We start from the raw sequence: 19,114 nt of genomic DNA, 5'->3' as shown, positions 1-19,114 counted from the left end.
CAACATGCAAATAAAAAAAACCCTCAAACATATCCAAGAATGACAGCAAAATCAATTCAATTTTACATAAGAGTAACTAACAATATGAGTAAGTGTGACGTAGAATATTTATCAAATTGTACTGAAAATCAAATATATAAGGTAAAATATAATATCACAGTATGTTTTGCAAAGTAAACAGTGAGTGAATTCTATTCAGAAAATAAAGGACTTAAAACGTTCATCCAAATACCTCCCGAGTGCAGCCAGCGCTCGGAAAGGTGTAAGTATGGGGTGGTGTTGGTGCTTGAGGGGGACTTAAGGTGCAGCTGGTCTGAGTCCCTATGAAAATGATCTGCAGGGAAAACAAGGACACTTTAGGCAGCTCTTCACAATACAATATTAAGAAACACGTATTTTTACTTAAAGTGAATTTCACTGACAAACTCAGACGCAAGTGGCACGAAACTTCCTTCAGTTTCAAAGGAGGTAACCGCACACAGCTCCAATATACTGTTAAGAGGGATCCTGGGAAGATACAGAAAGTTTCCCTTTAACTGATTTTAAAAATGTTTTTGAAGGATTCTGTTTCACTAAAGGCCTTTAAGTCAAACTGCTCTGTCCAGCTAGAAGCAGTTTGAGTTTGCTTTTAAAAACAAATGCTGCTGACCTATCAAACCTCTCAGCATAGAAAAGTCTTGGCTATATTAAACTTTACATTACATGGTTTTGGCTTTTGCTGGCACCAATGAAAATGAGACCCTATCAGACATGCTAATGGATAACATTAGCCTGATGCTAGCTGGCACTTTTGAGCAGCATATACAACCATAATGCAGTAGTTAGCTTAACATTTACAACTGTAAAGACAGCAAGACAATGGCTATGGTTTATATAAAAAAATTGGTGGTAGTTTTGCAAAGTTAACCAGTTAATCAGCCGTCTAACAATTTGCAGCCATAAGTTGATCTAGCATTGTCCTTAGTTGGAAGATTAGAACTTACCTCCTTCTCCACAGGCTGCTGAGATCTGATGAAAGCATCTGGCAGTTGGAACATGAATGTAGGGTTTTTTTCTGAGAGCTCGACTCTCCCTCGTCTTCACAGTTTCCCTCCAAACGCAGATTTTCGATGTTTTTTTCATTAGATGAAAATTATTTAATTTTCTTTGTCATCAAAAACCAAAGTGGTTGAATGCATCACTGTGGTAGACGTGCTTTAAGTAAAATACATGTGTTCCACACCCCCCTAAAATGGTTGTTCCTGAGTCCTTGTTTAATATAAAATATTTAGGCGGGAAAGTTGGTAGTTAGTACATTGAGTCAATATTGATTAAACGTTAGTATTTCAACGTTGAAAACATGACACAAATACAATGTTGATTCTTTTTCAGGGTATAAATTCTAACCACCGTTGAAATGTTGATTTAAATTTGCCTTTTCAACTTCAACCATAGAGCAACCTTTCTGACCATGACTCAGTGTTGAAATAACAACTTTTGTAGCAGAGCGGCGAGGCCACGCAGGCTTTTCCCTGGACTCACACCTTCATGACCGCAAACTCAGCAAGATGTTGAATGTGAATTTCCTGCAGAGTGTTGTTCTGTTGAAACCAACACACTGCGACATTTCATTTAATCTGTAACACTAATGAGATGATTTTATTCCGTGCACGAGGAAGACGTGTCATAAACTCAACCGGACAAAGCAAAAGGCAGCGGAGAACCAGCGGGACGAAAGCTTCAGCAGCTACTGCACGAACCACTCGGGCTGCAAAAAAAGCAGTGGAACATGATCTGTCCAGAGGGCAACTGAGCTAAAATGGCTGATACTATGAGCAGCTAGTAGACGCTCCCTCCCTGGGCTGCGCACCATGACGTGGCAAAACCACTGAGTCTTTATATGAGAAAACTCTGGCATGAAGCAGCTGCAGTGTCGACAGAACCACATGCATGTAAAGCATTTAGAGGTTTAAATGCTGCTCAGTGAAAAAGTAACAGAACTGATTTTTTTCTAAAAAAAAAAGTAAAAAAAAAAAAATCACAAATCTAAAATGGCCGACTCAGAAAATTGATGACTGCACTTTGCCAGTTGCCAGTTTCCAAATCAGATCATAAGAGCATCGTGTGATTAAGAGGAACCACAGTGAAGGAACAGAGGAGGGGGAAGATGAGAGTTCCCCTGTGTGTGTGTGTGTGTGTGTGTGTGTGTGTGTGTGTGTGTGTGTGACTGGCCACTGCAATGAGTCATCAAAAACCCATGATTGGGCGCGGCCGGCCAGGAATGCTTGTAACCATAGTAACATGACACACCATAGAAATATGAGTAAATACAGAACAGGGCCATAACAGTGGTCAGAGGCGATAGCATTGCTACTAGCAACACACACACAACACACACACTCTTCCTGGAAGTGAGAGTCGTTCAGTGGTTCATCACCACGCAACCAGCTGACCATCAAAACCTCACACGATAAAAACATTAAAAACTGGCAGGATGAGTGAGTGAAGTCTGGTTCTGACATTATTTTTTGGACGGAGTGATTTTTCAGGTTACCATGCAAACACAAACTTTGATGTGCTGTCTCTGAAACCTGAGGCGAAATATGAACCTGAACGTTGGAACGTGAACTTGCGCGATTAAAGATATACTCCACCAAAAATGTGACTTTTGAGAGTCTGTATGTCTGTATGAGAGTCTGTCTGTATGTACAGTATTACCCCTGCATCACGCTGTTGCCCCCGCAGGGCTCAGGAGCTTCGCTGGAAGCAGAATTTCTCATGATTTATTGGCAAAAAAAAAAGGCTGTTTACTACATACTGATGAACATACCAGTAAACAGCAGAAAGGCTGGAATGTGCTACAGCAGTGCCGCAAGAATAAAGCTCCACTAAACGTTTAATGGATTACATCTAGGCAGTTGCCAAGGGAGATTAGCTCTATGGTTTGAGGAGAGCGAGAATAAGTTGGTTTGTTCAGATTGTTGAAACTGGAGACTGGGTTCTGACTCACTGGCGTTAAGTTAAAAAATAAACTGGGACTAATCAGTGATGCATAAGAAAAAACTTCAGATCTAATATAAATCCAGGTGAATGCTGTTGTGTGCATCTTCCTTCGCCTCCTTATTGCCTCGTTATAGGCTACTACAGTGACAGTTTCAGCTCAGCCTCAGTCTGGCAGCTCCAGTGTTTCATGGCTCATTGAAACACACTAATTCTCAGACTTTCTTCATGGCGCTAACTAACTACCAGCTGAGGAGGAAACTTTCTCTATAACTGCAGTCTCTGGGGGGATTTCATTGATAATGGGTAATAAATCCACCTCGGTGCAACAATGGTGTTTTTGACTGAGAGAGAAACGAGAACAAAACTTAAAGGCACTTAAGACAAAGACAGGCAAAGACCTGAGAAACAGTCTACAGCTACAAGACCCTGAGGCCACTTTGTCAGAGTGATAAGTGTGGGGTGCCATTAGTGGAGTCCCATATATCAGCTTGCACTCCTCATAAAGCCGACCCTGACAGTGTGAGGGGGGCCCACTTTAAAGTAACCCCTTTCACTGAGGACTCCAGCTCCTCTCTGTCTATCCCCCGATCGTCCTCCCGACCTTACACCACCATGAGAAAAACGCCTGATAGTAACAACAAACTGCAGCCGAGTGGCAGAGAAGAAGCTTCATGAGGGAAAAGAGAGAGAGTACGCCGGCGTCTTGCTGGCTGTCGGTGGCTGTTTTGCCTGTGGTGAGGGTTGGCCAACAAACAGCTCCTGCAGTTTTTATAACTTCGCCTCCTGCCATGAAAGTTCTGGAATGGCACAAGCATGAGGCTTTACAGCTTACAATTACTGACAAACTGAAATGTCAGAGGGAGGCATAAAAAACAAACCCAGGAGTAAAATTTTGCCCTGATGCTTGAGTATGACCAGTAGTTACATAAGAAAAATATAGTATGTATACCATATATATATATATATCATGTGTGGAGGTCACTTGAGGTACTTGGAGCTTAATGCAGACTTTGCAATACAGATACATTTCCCATCATCCTCTATGGAGGCGTCAAACTCCATCAGCAAGTTAGTGGACATTAATTAATGCTGAAACTGATTGAACATTTATTTTGAAAATCAGTCACTTGATGCAATTTGTTAAGAAAAGGATTTACTGATGAGGATGAGTCATTTTATATCATTATGAACTGTGGACTATTGTGAGGAAATCAGCTCAGCAGAATCAGTGTTACAGCTTTTCCCGATTTGACTTTATTTTACTGATAACTTTTACTTTTACTGACTCTTAATTGATTTGTTTTATTGATTTATACTGATGGCTTTCTGGTGACTCTGCTGTTGGTTTATTTGCACTAATACTACACTTTAATTATATTTAACTGATTGCTTGTTTTAACTGTTGCCTTATATGACCTGCACATTTTACTTTGCTACACTTTGTAACATAAGATCAGAAAAGCGCTCTATAAATAAAGATTATCATTATTATTGTTATTATCATTATCTTTATTGGTCTTGTAAGGACTTAATGACTCAATGTGAAAAATGTGAATGTGAAAATAATTGCAAGTTTCAGGCCTAACATCACTTATAAAGTGGACGCTCTCTTCTTTAAACTGCAGCACGTGATTCTTCCTCTCACCCAGAGGATACAGATTTGATCAGAGATACAGACGCACAGACAGAACGACAGCGACAGAGACGCAGCCTCGAGCCACAGATCAGATCCTGTTGATTCACTTGGCATCGGAGCAAAGAGTCCGTCAGACATGATGACAAACATCCTGCAGCTTCTCACGCCACCAACAACAATCGCTCAGTCTCTCCAAAGCCACTTTCATTATTCTGCCAAATAAAAAGCTGCATTCATTTGAAAGTCAGGCCGTATTCAAAGCTGGAGTGTAACAAGTAGTGTATGTGTGTGTGTAATAAAATGAATTAGGATCAAACAGGGACATAGACATAAATATCATCAAACTCTTGTGTCGGGGGAAGACTACTGGATTAGCTGAAACCAGACCGCACGACGGCGTCAGAGAAGAAGAGCGTGATCTGTGGAGCGCTCAGGAGGAGCTCGCCCACTGACCTGCGCTGTCGTCTGGGAGCCGCCACTCAAACCCACACACTGTGTAAACAGCAGGAACACACACTTACCTAGAGAGAAGAAACACAAGAGAGAGGAGAAAACACAGTTAGAGAAAACAGTTGCACAGTTTGTTCCAAAGTGAAATATACACACACTCAGCAAGAATAGAGAGACGGTGTATTAAACTGCAGTGGTGTTGACGCACAGACTTGTCCGACTGCAGCTGTGAATGGGTCGAACAGCATCTGAGCCATTAGAGAAGATGCTGCTAATGGTGTAAGATGGAGACGAACGTGTCGACCGAACGATCAGACAAAGACGAATAAAGAGCGGCATCATGGGAACAGCAGCTTTCTCTGAAGCACTTAGCTCTGTGCAGGAAATCTCATTAAGGCCTCCAGTAGTTGTGGTAACTTGTATCCACCAGTAGCCTCACTAACAGTGCCACCTGCTGGCCGCTTCAGGGAACGCTCAAACTATTCATTATGCACAAGTCCATATACAAAAGTTTTAAATGTTACAAAGCCAGAGTTTATTATCATTATATAGTTATTATATTGTTTAAATTATTTTAAGGGTTAGGTTCAGAAAAGTTGGCTTGGTTCTTATGAATATGTCATTTTACAAAAATAATAAAAGGTTGTATTACATACAACATGCTGCTTCCAAACTTCTTGACAAAAATACAGCAAAATACAGCATTATATCAAACACAACTATTTCACTTTTAGTTTCTTTTTTTTTAGAAAGTTGTCCACATCAATCCAGAACATTCCTGTAAATATACAGTGAAAAAATAGATGGGAAATACTAAATACTAACTAATACTAATACTAAATACTGAATCTCTCTATGTTGAGGTAAACCTGTTGATTATCTCCTGCATGTGTCCGGACAAAAGTCTATTCAAATTCTTGAAAGACGCCTCCTCACACGTGTTATTGATACAGCATTTACCACTAATTCTCCGTGCTTCTTTCCACTGTGTATCAGTAAATAGGTGAGACCCAAACACTGAGATGATGGGAGAGAGTATTCCTAATGTTTTTGCACTTCTCTGCTCAGGTGTTTTAAAACTCATCGTACAGGTGGTGTAAGAGTCACCTTTAATCCCCCACCTGATTCCACTTTCCCTGACAAAACAAAGCACAGAGACTAATTAAGTCCCACTGAGAGGAGGATTAGAAGGAGGAGTGGCTAATTAAAGAGGACGTGTTAAATTGCAGAGGCAGTTTTCCTCCTGAATTACAGGAAACCTGAGGTTAATGAGATTATGTAATCACATCAGCTACCATCGTTGACTTATCAACCAGAATGACTGACGAACTCGCTGACAGCTCAAACAGGATTACACCGACTGTTCCTGGGAAAACACATCCCCACAGACAACCAGACACACACAGCACTCACACACTCAACTACACACCTTGAACACAAACTCTTCTGCGCACAGGGATCGCAATTATCATTCGATCGAAGGAAGTTCATCAAACTTTTTCCAGCAAAAATGTCAAATATGTGATGGTTCAACATCCTCACTTCTCTTTCCGACCGCGCCCTGAGGAAGACTCTGTGGTGGTTGACACCGGTCGGCCTTTTATTCCCTTTTTGGGATGATTTGTTGTATATTTTACTCTGATATGCCCTTACACAATAAAAGCATTTTAACTGTATCCTTGGCTGTGTGTAAGCGTGTCTGAAGTAAGTCCAGCAGCTTCCTTTTGTCTAAAAATGTCAAATATTTGATGGTTCTACATCTCAAATATGAGAATCACAATCTTTTCTTGATCTTACGTGACGATAAACTGAATATTTTTGGGTTTCAGGCCGCTGGAGCTTCCAACAATTAATCAATTCATTTAGAAAACAGACAGATTGATTGATAATGAAAATAATGGATAGTTGAAAATAGATGAATAACTTGTGCTGCTATTAAGATTAACAGAGAAACTGTGTTGTTGGTAAAATAACTTGCAGGGTTGTTATGGTTACCTGGGGGCAGCAGAAACAAGCTGCACACACCACATCAACATACTGTCACCTTTATATATAAAGGATGATGATGATGAACAAACACTTCCTCATACATCCAGCAGATACATGTTTTCATTCGGAGTGATGCCTCTGGCCACCTGGTAAAATATATGCTCTATGTCTAATATTCACTCTGTGTGTTGGTCTAATAAAGTTCTTCTGTTTACTACAAGGAGTTTTTATGTCTTTGGACTTTTTCCTTCCTGCACAGCTTGGAGGAATGCGACGTTGTGTCAGGAACCTGACTTTATTTTCTAAAATACTGAGTTTCATCAGGTCAGGACAAAGTCTTTCATGTGCATGACATGGAGGTGTTCTCTTTCACTCCACATGACTCTAGTTTTCCCATCTGGAGTGAATCTGACTGGCCGGACAGAAACAGGTAAGGAATCTGAAAGGCTGCCGTCCATTAATTCCTGCGGCTCAAATGGCAGCTGAAGCATCTGAGAGCTGCCGAGAGAGACAGTGACATGTGAGCCCTTCATCTCTGAGCATGAAATACAGAATGAAATACAACGCATCAGCAATATCCCACACACACACGCCGGATGAATGACGCCACTTGATACTTTCAGGAATTGCATCTGTACAGAGATATAGATCATAAACATCCAGATTCTACAAAAAAATGTTGAGTATGAGACTCAAATATTTTATTTCTGCTCCGTCACAACCACAGCAGCCGATCCCCCCCCCCCCCCCCCCCCCCGCTCTGCCTCCTGGATCATTTCATGCTGTGAAATTCTTGGCAGACAGACAATGCAGCAGAGGAGGAAAAAGAAGACGCTGATCTGATGCCGCACTGGACTCTTATCTGCAGATATCAGACAAGGCACAGCTGCAGATGGACATGCGGGAAATCATAGAGAGACACGCCTTCATCCATAGACTGCAGAGTCCGGTCTAAACCACACACTTATAGGTCAGCAGGGAACATCACAATAACCCCGTCATGCTGTTGTGTGGGTGAAGTTGCACGAGGACACTTGATTCACTAATTTACAAGTTTGGGATTTTTTCAGGATTATTTTTGTCTGTCTCTGTCTGTGACGCGGTGATGGGCTGTAGAACGCTGGTTTTTCTAAGCGTTTCCATCCCAGCTCTCATTAGATGGGCCCAACAGCCCTTTGTCATATCCTCTTGATGACGTGACCTCCATGGGAAGAAAGTGTAAGTCACATAGTTTGTTCAGGATTGTTTTGTTTTTTTCTTTTTCATTAATCGGTGTGGTGAAGTTTATATTCACCTCTCTGAGAGGCACGAGCTGCATTTCTATTGGCCACCCATTTAAACATATATATTTCTGCCAGCTGCTCACTGGCCTCGCAGGAGATGTGTCCTGTGCAGTTGACAGTAAATACATTACAGACAACACCAGTGTATAATCTTTGTGTGCTGAAGTTGCTGTAGTTGAGTGTTTATTTTTCTCTTAAACACTAATATGTGCATTGATTCCTGACTGGAGCCGCTGGTGTTCAGCACCTGTCACTATTTAAATCAGTTTTACTTTAAAGGTTTTTATTTCTACAGATTTCAGGAGGTGAACCTGCCAAATGTCAGCAAGCTACTTTGCCTCTTTGCCATCTCCTCCTGTCACTCTAGACCGCTCGGAGGTCAAGTGCACCGACCCCCCCCGACCCCTGACCTCAGCTCCGTTTTAACTGGATGAGCCCTGGTTTGAATCTGTTCTGCTGAAGTGTTCAGACACATTTCTTTCACCAGCACATAACCTTCAGAGAGCGTCACTCACAACAGAGTGTTGGTGCTGTCAGTGGAAACACTCTGATCAGGGCCAAACACAAACCCTGGAGCAGAGAGTGTTGATACATGCAGAGCTACAGACACAACTAACACAGCTCCACGAAGGCCAAAGGTTAAAACAGGTTAAGAGGCTGTAGATTAGCTCCTTGTTAACAACAATTTGGTGTTCACATTGTTCTTGTGAAACCTTATTTAACAAAGTAAATTCCACAGAGGCTAGAAACCTCTTTTGCGAACAAGATCTGACTCTAACAGCAGCACGAAAAAAGTTTCAATCAAACAATACAAAATGAAACGGGGGAAAACAGACAGGAAAGAAATGGAGAACATTAAAAGGAAAGCAGGTGAAGTTTTTCACGTCAAAAAGCTTCTGCACGAGCTTGAAATGAGCTGAGATATCTGGGTCAGGACCCAGAGCAGGCTGGGAGAAGGAGGTAAAAGACAGATGAATATCAATCTGTTTCACCGGGTGAATGCATCTGTCAGCAACAGGCCAGCGAGGCCACCCCTCAGCCGTGGCCCTGAATGTCTCGACACATGCAGGAGATAATCAACAGGCTGCTGTGTTAAAGAGCTGATTCTGCACCAAGTGCATTCTGAAAATAGCTGACAAGAATGGACAATGGGAGCGATGGACTCGAGGTGACGACATGCTTACAAATGAACTGAGTCTGACTGAGTGAACAGCAGTGTCCAACATGTTAAGTAACTCCATTGGGAGCGCTTGGTGAAGCGGGGGGGGGGGGGGGGCTTTGTCTCCGGAGCCCCGGGGGAAAACATTCTCAGCCCGTCCTTCAGATCCCTCTCCAGGATCATTTAAATGCCTCTGCCGCATGGATAACTCCTTCAAAGCGTTACCACGTTTTTGCCAGAATACTCCAGACAAACCTCAGCTCTCCTTTCAGGCTGAGCCAGCTTCACCCGCCTGGTCAGGTCCTGTCCACTCAGTCTGTCTGTTTTTCTCAGTCAGATTTAGATGGAGAACATTGATTAAAAGGTTGATGTGAAAGTAGCACACACTCTCCATGGCCTGAATACCTGATAAACTAAGTCTGGAAATACCAGCCATGCAGACTGTGATACCTGCAGGGTGGAGGAGACAGACGGAGAAGAGAGGAGAAGCTTTTGAATAAATGAAGTTGCCTTTGGGACACAGACTTACTGGGTGAATGCCAGTTAAAAAACTGCACTTTAAAAATTAAGCATGAATGAAATATATAAAGGGTGCTTGACTTGGCAAGTTCAGAAATGGATAAAAACCATAATGTAATACTGAGGCTATGTCCACACTACTATGTTTTCACTTTAAAGCTAATCTCTTTGCATAGGTTTCCTCCTCCGTCCACACAACAAGTTTTCAAGACCCGAAAATGGAGCTGGACTCATTTATTTTGAAAACTTTGGGGTTGTGTTTTATTTTGAAAAGTCTGGAGATTGTGTTGTATCTGGACGGACAGAAACTGAGACCTTTGGAAACGATGACGTAGACCCCAACGTCTCTCCTGATTGGCTCTCATCAGCCTCAACTAGCAGTGGTGAATACAACATGATAATGAATATTAGTGTTACTGACCTTGTTGTCTTTGCTAGCAGCTGCTGTTTAGTTTAATTCTCTATTCTAATGCTCTTTCTGTTTCTGTATGTCCAGGTACAACACAACCCCAGACTTTTCAAAATAAACACAACCCCAGAGCTTTCAAGAGAATTATAAGAGTTTCTTAAAATAAAATGGGTCGAGCAGAGTTTCCAAAACTGAAGTCGTGTGGATGGGAGGAGGAAACGTAGGAGTATTAAAACAAAAACATAGTGTGGACATTGTCTGATTAACTCTGTTTAATATGTTGTCACAGCAACGACATGACCAAATCTGAACCACAGCTAAGTTGCTTTAAACTTGTTGGTGAGCATGATGCAAATTTTAGGGTCTAATTATAAAAATTATAAAATCCAATTTAACTACCAGTACAAATACAATATCTTTTTAAAGCTTCATAGTGAGAAATGTTTTTTGAGAAAACTTTTTTTTAATCCACAAACCCATTTTTATTTGACAAAAAGTTAATAAAATGTTATTTCTAAAATAGTGAAAATGTTGAGCTAAGTCAGGTACAACTGATTATAAATGAAGTAAGCAGGATTATGAATCTGACAAAAAGTGCTCTGAGGTTTGACACCCAGCCTGCATGCAGAACTACAGCTGGGAGAAATCAGGCGTTTTAAATGTACGCCTTGCATTATCGTGACGTAATGTGACACCTATGATGTGGGAGGAGCAATCTTTGCTGACGTAAACACTAATTGTAAATAAAACATGAAACCTTGCTGCAGCCAGACAAACACGCACACACAGATGTACAGTTTCACCCAGGCTTTGCTGCACCAACAGCCCCGTCCCTGACTGAGGGGCAGGGCAACACTCGGCCGTATCACTGCTGTTACCGCGGTGATGCAGCAGCAGCAGCAGCCGCTCTGCAGCTCTGCTCTGCATCTCCCAGCGCAGACGCATTTAACGTGCCGCATGCAGCAGCAGCAGCAGCAGCAGCAGCAGACTCCCACTGCATCTCATAAAAACACAGCGTCTCAGCACAATTGTTTCCCCCCTGACCCCCGGTCCAGCCCCCGGTCCGGCCCCTGTGGTCACCCCCGGACACAAAAGGGAACAAAAGCTTTTCATTCCTTTTATCCACAAAAACATGCAGAGAGCGAGGGAGAGCAGAGGATTATAATTCCTCCATTTAACTCAACACTCCCTGAAACCTGCAAAACTGAACTTTTTCCCTCAGCCTGCAGCTATACGACGAGGAAGTCCTCAACGGGGAGGGATTATGGGAAAGCGAGGCGGTCCTGAAAGCATACGATGGTGATGACAAGAGTCTTGAGGAAGCAGAATCTGAAAGAAGACGAGAGGAGTACCTTTGAGAGAGCTGATCTCGTGCTGGATAGACCTCGCAGGATCCATGCTCCCGGTCTCCCCTCTCCCGACTGCCCGAGGCTGCAAACAGCCGAGTGTGAGCTCTGCAAGGTCAGCACAGCACCAAGCACCACGCTGCAGGATGGAAACGTCTCTCTGCTACAGCAGCCTCTTTCTAACCCTCTCTCTCTCTCTCTGCTGCCACAGGAGTTGGCACCTAATTGCTTTTGTTCACTCCCTTCTTTCTCTCTCTCTCTCTCTCTCTCTCTCTCTCCTCTCTCTCTCTCTCTCTCTCTCTCTCTCTCTCTCTCTCTCTCTCTCTCTTGCCCGCTCACACACAATCCCTGTCAGCAGGAGAACTGGAAAAGAAAGAAGCCCACCTCCCTCCCCTCCACCCACTACCCCTCCCTGATGTCGTCCCGTCTCATCCTCGTGGTGTTTCACAGGGAGGTGCCCCGACCAATAACAGTCACGCTCCACCATCACATCGCAGCAGAGACATGTAGCTGGATCCAAGCGGTCCATCCAGAGAGTGAGGTCATGAGGTTTGATTGAGAGGAGGTGGATATCACACATGTTCAACACAAGTAAAGGTTTAAATGCACTGATACAATATTACTACAGCAGGACACTAAGAGAGAAAATAAACTATTTTATTTTGAAATGATTAAATTATTTTGTTATAAAACTACGAAGTCTTTTAAAATTAAAATGTAAAGCTAAGGTAAATGTGGATTATTTCTCCTCCATCAGGAAACAGTGAGTGACTCAGCATTATTCTCCTCTAAACTACTCCATTACTGCCACTGCACAAGAGGAGCTTTTCCATATTTCATGACAAAGCTCTGCAGAGCCAAACCGTCTCCTGCAAATGACATTTACAGTTTATACAAACACACTGCAACAGCAGAAAGACGTTCTGTAGGAAACACGGTTGCAACCAGGTTTACATTTTTTTATTAACTTAACGAGGATACGTTGTCAATGTTGTGAATTTATGTGTTTGGTAACTTGCAAAGTGAAATGTTCACAGACGACAACGAAGATTGGAGAAAGATCCTGGTCTGGTGTAAGACAGGAAAAGTTCAGTGACTTCAGACACAACATGTTTATTTATATTTGAGCAGAACCACCATCTTTCACTAAACTCTGGTCTCTGGTGCGTCAGTGCAGAGCTTTGAACAGCCACGATCCACCCAAACCACCTCCTGCTAACGCTGCTAACATTAACATATGTAATGTTTCATGCATTTAAAAATAAAGTCGCGTCTGAACATATCTGCTGTTGCAGTTTAGTTGTATATAAACATCATTTCTAGGAGACAGGACCCGCAGAGGAGACCCTGGACCCGGGACCTCGGAGGGGTTTTGGATGACAGAGCACTTCTCAAGAAAATATACTTTGCAATCTCAACAAATAATTCAATGAAATTATGCAAAAGCATCTTTTTGAACATGATATTGATATAAATTAAAATTAAAATTGCACTGAACAACAAAATGTTGAAATCACTCATTAGAGCTGCAAAAACAAATTCCTACTAATTATCTCTGATGAAACTCAGGAGTCAGGACTGTGAGTTACGAGTTCTCCGCCCGCAGGAATTCACTGTTTTTCTTAATGTCCAATCCAAACACATGAGATATTAAGAAAAGTAAATAATTATCGTCAATAAACCAGGAATGATGCCAGGTTCACACTGTCAGAGCCTTGGCTGTGTTGTGTTGATGACAGTGAAGGTTACACTGACTTTGACTCAGCAGTTTTTCTTCAGGCCTCCAGTGACTGTGACTCTGCGTCGGGCCTCAAGTCAGCAACACTGAAAATGCTGCTTCGCCTCAGCATGAGCAGAGTGACAGACGCATCTATCAGACTTGTGTATGTGGAGAATTTATGATTTCTTTTTTTTTTTTTTGGCTAACCGGGACAGTTTTCTCTTTGGCAGCTCTGAGTTCCACTAGATTTTCACACAAAGAAAAATAATCCCGGTCGTTTAAAAAGTTGCATCGCTGCAAAGGGTTTGTTGTGGTGAAATGAGATTTTGTGACAAAGGTTTCGAAGGATATGAAAGAGATATCGGAGGATTCAAGGTAAGGAGAGAAGGTGTCCACTCTGATCCACACTGGTGTCACATCAACAACTGAACCGATGTCAGTTTCTCCTGCAACACACACACTCCAACACACACTGGGAAATGTAGGATCCACATGAATTTTCGAGATGAAAATATCCCGAAAACCGAAAAAGCTGATTCTCTGCATCACGTGTCAGTCGTTTGAGCGTGGTAGAGTCACTTTCTGCTCAACGTGAAACTAACGTGTAAAAACAAGCTGCCGGTTTAACTCTGACTCAGTGAAACACACAGTACAAGAGCCTTGTCTGAACGTCAGAGCATCCTGGGAAATCACACATCAGACGCCGTTAGAGTAACAGGCCTAAACTAACATCCTTTGTACACAGACTGATGAAGCTGTGGATTACTCATAATGGATTTGAGGGTGACCTGTCTGCTCAGTGCAGACACGGACGGTTCGACACATGTATGTAAGTTGATTGGTTTGTTTATGACGCTTCCATCAATATCACGTGATCTGATGAATCGCAGCTCCGCAGGACCGATGGTCACGTGGTTCCAAAGCGTCACGGCCATCAAGTCCACGCCGGTTCCAGTTTCAGAGCCATTTCCTGTCGAGGGTTCGTCTTCCTCCTAATTAAGTGTTCGGCGGCTAGACTACTTAAAGCAAAGGACCTATTACAGCTCAGTGAACGTGCTTCCCCTGATCCAGAGAGGGGTTTTATTTAACAGCTGCTTTTTATTACTAAAGATAAATAGCTGAAATATTTCGACCCAGCGCCGCCACAAATCATGATAACAGAATTTAGAAATGTCCTGAAACAAAACAAGCTCCTTTCTTTGAGGTAAAATTAAAAACATGAGAAATACATTACACCGAACGACTGAAGACGAATAAGACCTGACAGGAAGTCCTTCAGATACAAATGGGGAATGATTTCTCCCATGGGCAGATATGACTGAGCCGATAATATAAAGCGACAGATATATTCAGATATTTTTCTTTTTATCCTCCTCCTATTGTTTTATTGTGTGTGCATGTGTATGCTTTTATACGGCGTCTAGTTTCCTCTAATTGTCCTTCTTTATGTTGAAGTATATTGTATATCTTCCATCTTAACTTCACCTTATCTCTGTCCTGTGCTTGTTTATGTTGCCTTATTATATTATTATTATTATTATTGTTACAAAAACCACCTGGTTGAAGCAACACACTCATCCAGTGTCGAACGTCTGTATAACAAATAGCATAATGTTTAGCCGCACATGTGCTACAACCCATGTGCGCTGTAGCCAAGAAATTATACAGGAGTGGCTGTAATCACCCCCTCTTCCAATCAATACATAATCAATACATGCTTGTCAGGCTGAAAGGAGATCGCAGATCCAGTTTCAACCAGCTACAGCAGCAGTGAGATCATTCCTGCAAACAGTGTCTGGTTCACACCTCATACTGTACCTGTGTGTTTAACCCTTAAAATGACAACCACACTGTAAGATGTTCATAAAAAAGTTTGGAATCATTTAACAAAGACTTATTATAACAGGGTCAGAGTCTATTCAATTATTCCAACGCTCCTTTTCAAAGCCTGAAAAATCTTCCTTATGCAGCTCCCTCTCTCTAAACAAGAACACACTATACAACAAAACATTCGGTGTCTCCCAAATCACTGAGCTGCTTCTGTCTTAATCAAATATTTCACTTATTGTGACTCACACAGGACTTTTATTCCACAAATGGAGGCACTTTCTCTCAGGCAGTGAGCAAATCCTTTCTCCTGAGATTGTTCCTAAATCCAATAATGGCCCAAACACCAAACTTAGCCATTCTGAGCTCAGAGGATTTTATTGGTAGATTTCATTGTGGGAAGAAAACGAGCGACATGACTCAGTGGAGTCCTTGAACTATATTTGTCTTTAAGCTCAAATGTGTAATTATGAAATTGTGGGGTTGTACAGGAGCTCTTTGTCACAGCAGACATGGGAGCACAAGTGTTACTAATAACAGTGGGTGCCAGTGAGCCAGCATGCACAATACCAGAGACCAGGAAGTAGCGTTCATAAGCAGACTGCAGCCACCTTTAATGTTATTAATCAGTGCTGTGCTCAAGATAGATAGATAGATAGATAGATAGATAGATAGATAGATACTTTACTTATCCCCTAGGGGAAATCCATGAAGAGTTATGTAATCTTTAAAAAACTGATGCTACCTGAGATATTGAACATTGAACAAACTAAGAAGCTTTTGATTTGATTCTTCATATATTAAAGATTATGTTTAATTTGCCAAATAAACTGAAGTGGTGAGTTTCAGGGTTTTGGCCAACAAACAACCAAATGATTCAACAGACGATGATCAATAGGAAGTCGCATTTTATTCCAATGCTGCAAACTAGGGCTGCAATTAATCAAAATATAATAAAAACTGCAGTTTGGCCAAGTTCAATATCTGAATCACAGGAGCAGCAGTGTTTTTTGATAAAAGGTAAAATGTGTCACATTGTTGAGCATTGTTAGCAACCATGAGTGTTGTGGTGCTACAGAGACGCCGCGGCCTACACATCATATTCTCCAGACGTAAAGGAACATGATTGTTTGGGACAAGACCAACAACAATCACCTCATCACCATTTATATATTTTCAGTAAAAATTAAATGAAAAAAATGACCATACCACATGAAATCGCATTACCTGCCAAAATAATCGCGATATGATTTTTGTGCATATCGTGCAGCACTAGTACAAACCCGAGCCGGTGTATCAGCTTCTTAAATAGATAAATTATGGACCAGGTGACAAACAGCGTGCTTGAGACACAGCTCCGGCCTCAGCAGCCTCAGCCCTGCGGTAGAGAGCTGTATGAAGGGCCTGTGGTGATGACAGGAGATCAACATTACGCGCCAACTGGCAGGCAACACCTAAAACATCTCCTTAATAAAGATATCATAAAACTATAACAAGAACAGCACAAGTCCAGTTCCAGATAGATCCTGAATTACATTCGTTTAAAATGTATAAAACCATAAGTGAAACGGTGTCGCACACTGATTTGAGATTCATTTTGCCACCTGAAGGCAAGTAGACACATGGAAACCGTCTGTGCGTCAGTCTGTGCGTCAGTCTGTACGTCTCGTATTCATATCTTGACCGGTACGTCAGCAGCAACAAGAATTTGTACTTTTCCTCAGCACATTCACACGGTTCATGTTCTGAGAAACTGTGGGAATGAGTGACAGAAACACCTTATGAATTCACAGCATGCCCGGAGTACATGCTGCCAATAATCAGAGATAAGTGACAAACAGGAGGCACATCTGCAAATAATGATTTAGTGTCACTGTTTCCTAACAAGTCTTTCTTTGACACTGCCACTTTATTTTTCCTGGAAGTGATTCCAAAAATACGATTCTTCTCCAATACCACACCATTGCTCTCAGTGTAACTGAAGTATTTTAGGAAGATGGAGAAAATGACATTTCCCTGCTAAATGTCATTGTGTGGGACAGTGAGTCACCTGACTCCCCACCCCCCCACCCCCGGCTGAGTGGATGTTTCTGTTTCCATGCAGCTGTTCAGTACTACAGTGTCAACACTCAGTCTGAACCTCAGCCAAAGTCTCATGTCCCTCTTAAGCGGAGGTGGAGGACCTGATACGCCCCCCCACCCCTCCCTCCTCCCCTCTCGGAGATGTGGATCTTCCCACCATGGAGCTCAGCCATTTAAAAGTTGGAAGAGGACGAGTAGACTACTCTGTGGTAGAAGGGTGGGGGGGGGTTGCACAGGGTCAGCTCAGGCATGACATACCCCACCAGAGAGACCCAGGGAGGAGGTGATAGTGCGGGTGCCATCCCATGCGGTCTATATTCATTAAGTGATATTAAACTCCATGAGCAGTTGTTGCAGCTCATCTGAGCACGCACACACACACACACACACACACACACACACACACACACACACACACACACACACACACACACACACACACACACACACACACAAACACACACACACACACAAACAGACAGAAAGCAGTCAGCTCAGCTGTCAGCAGATAAAAATAACCTGTTTACTGATGCCACACCCTGAGATGAAACATCAGGAAAGTGCCCATCACGCCATCACACAGCGCCAGGTGGCGGCAGGAAACACCCCACAACACAAACACATTCAGTTCACTATCGCGTCTGAACCAGAGAAGCAAAGCTCACATTTGGGAGCCTGGAATTATCAAATCTTTTGATTACACATTATTGATTGACTATGAGAACAGTTGTCACTTAATTCTCTTTCTATTAACTAATAGATTAATTGACTAATTGTTGCAGCTGTAGTTGTTATTAATACTTGCAGTTTAATACACCTGAGGTGTTTAGACATTATTCCGACATGATTAGCCCCCAGCTAGCCTTGTAGCGTCATCATTTCAACATCCTTGATTAGCTCCTCTTGTTGTAAAACGTACTGTACACTGTATATGGCGTGTAGCAGCAACCTTCTACTGTCTCTCGGTGCATCGGCGACAACCTTGATGCTAAATAATATTCAGAAGCAGCAACTCCGTTTAAAATGTTTACTTAGAACAAAAAGCTCCACAGACTAGTTAACTCCGACTGAGAGCTGTTGGCTACGAGTTCACTGGCAACACGACTAAAGGAGCATTTCAACATTTTTACTATTAAGTTAGTAAATACAGTTCACCAATTATTAATATGGCTCTTACATGGTGGTTTGTTAACACATAGAACCAGATGTAAACAAAAACAGTGTGTAGCTTAATAACATTAACACTGGATTTTATTTCATAAATTCTCGTACTCCAACTGAGAATAACAGCTAACGAGGCTGAAGACGACACAAAGACACAGAGGGTGTGAAGGAGAAAGAACGGCACGGTTTGTTTGTGTGTGCGTGTGTGTGTGTGTGTGTGTGCGCGTGCGTGTGTGTGTGTGTGTCTTCTCTGAGACACTCTCAGACAGCAGAAAGAGAGCACTTCAGAGGACAACCCCAACATCGGAGGAATTCACAGAATGTGTCACGATGAAAAATGTTTTCCGAGGCTCGTTATCCTTCAGATATAAGAGACACATTCAGACTGTTGTATGGCGCTCAGTGGTGGTCCTACACTCTGGGGGGGGGGGGGGGGGGGGGGGGGGGGCCGAGGCAAAGAAGCCCATTGAAGCCGATAGATGCCCGGAGGGGCGGTGCCCTGGTCTGCCTGAGGTAGCACAGATCCACCCGGACGACACGTTCACTAA

General features: G+C 42.5%; 1 protein-coding gene across 6 annotated transcripts in view; it reads right to left on the bottom strand.

The window, feature by feature from the left end:
- pleca (plectin a) overlaps positions 1–19,114 on the bottom strand; it is a 103,585-nt gene that overhangs the window by 62,715 nt on the left and 21,756 nt on the right. Inside the window, exon 1 of one of the 6 annotated variants that reach the window (XM_056399816.1) lies at positions 11,780–11,914. The exons of the other annotated variants lie outside the window; for them this stretch is intronic. Coding sequence (XP_056255791.1) covers positions 11,780–11,825 — 46 coding nt within the window. The 5' untranslated portion in view covers positions 11,826–11,914. Of the gene's footprint in view, positions 1–11,779; positions 11,915–19,114 lie in introns of those variants that run through there. 6 annotated transcript variants of the gene reach the window in all.

The sequence above is a fragment of the Seriola aureovittata genome, chromosome 16 (genome assembly GCF_021018895.1).
Source record: "Seriola aureovittata isolate HTS-2021-v1 ecotype China chromosome 16, ASM2101889v1, whole genome shotgun sequence".
NCBI classification, from domain to species: domain Eukaryota; kingdom Metazoa; phylum Chordata; class Actinopteri; order Carangiformes; family Carangidae; genus Seriola; species Seriola aureovittata.
This window is presented reverse-complemented; position numbering and strand designations above follow the sequence as displayed.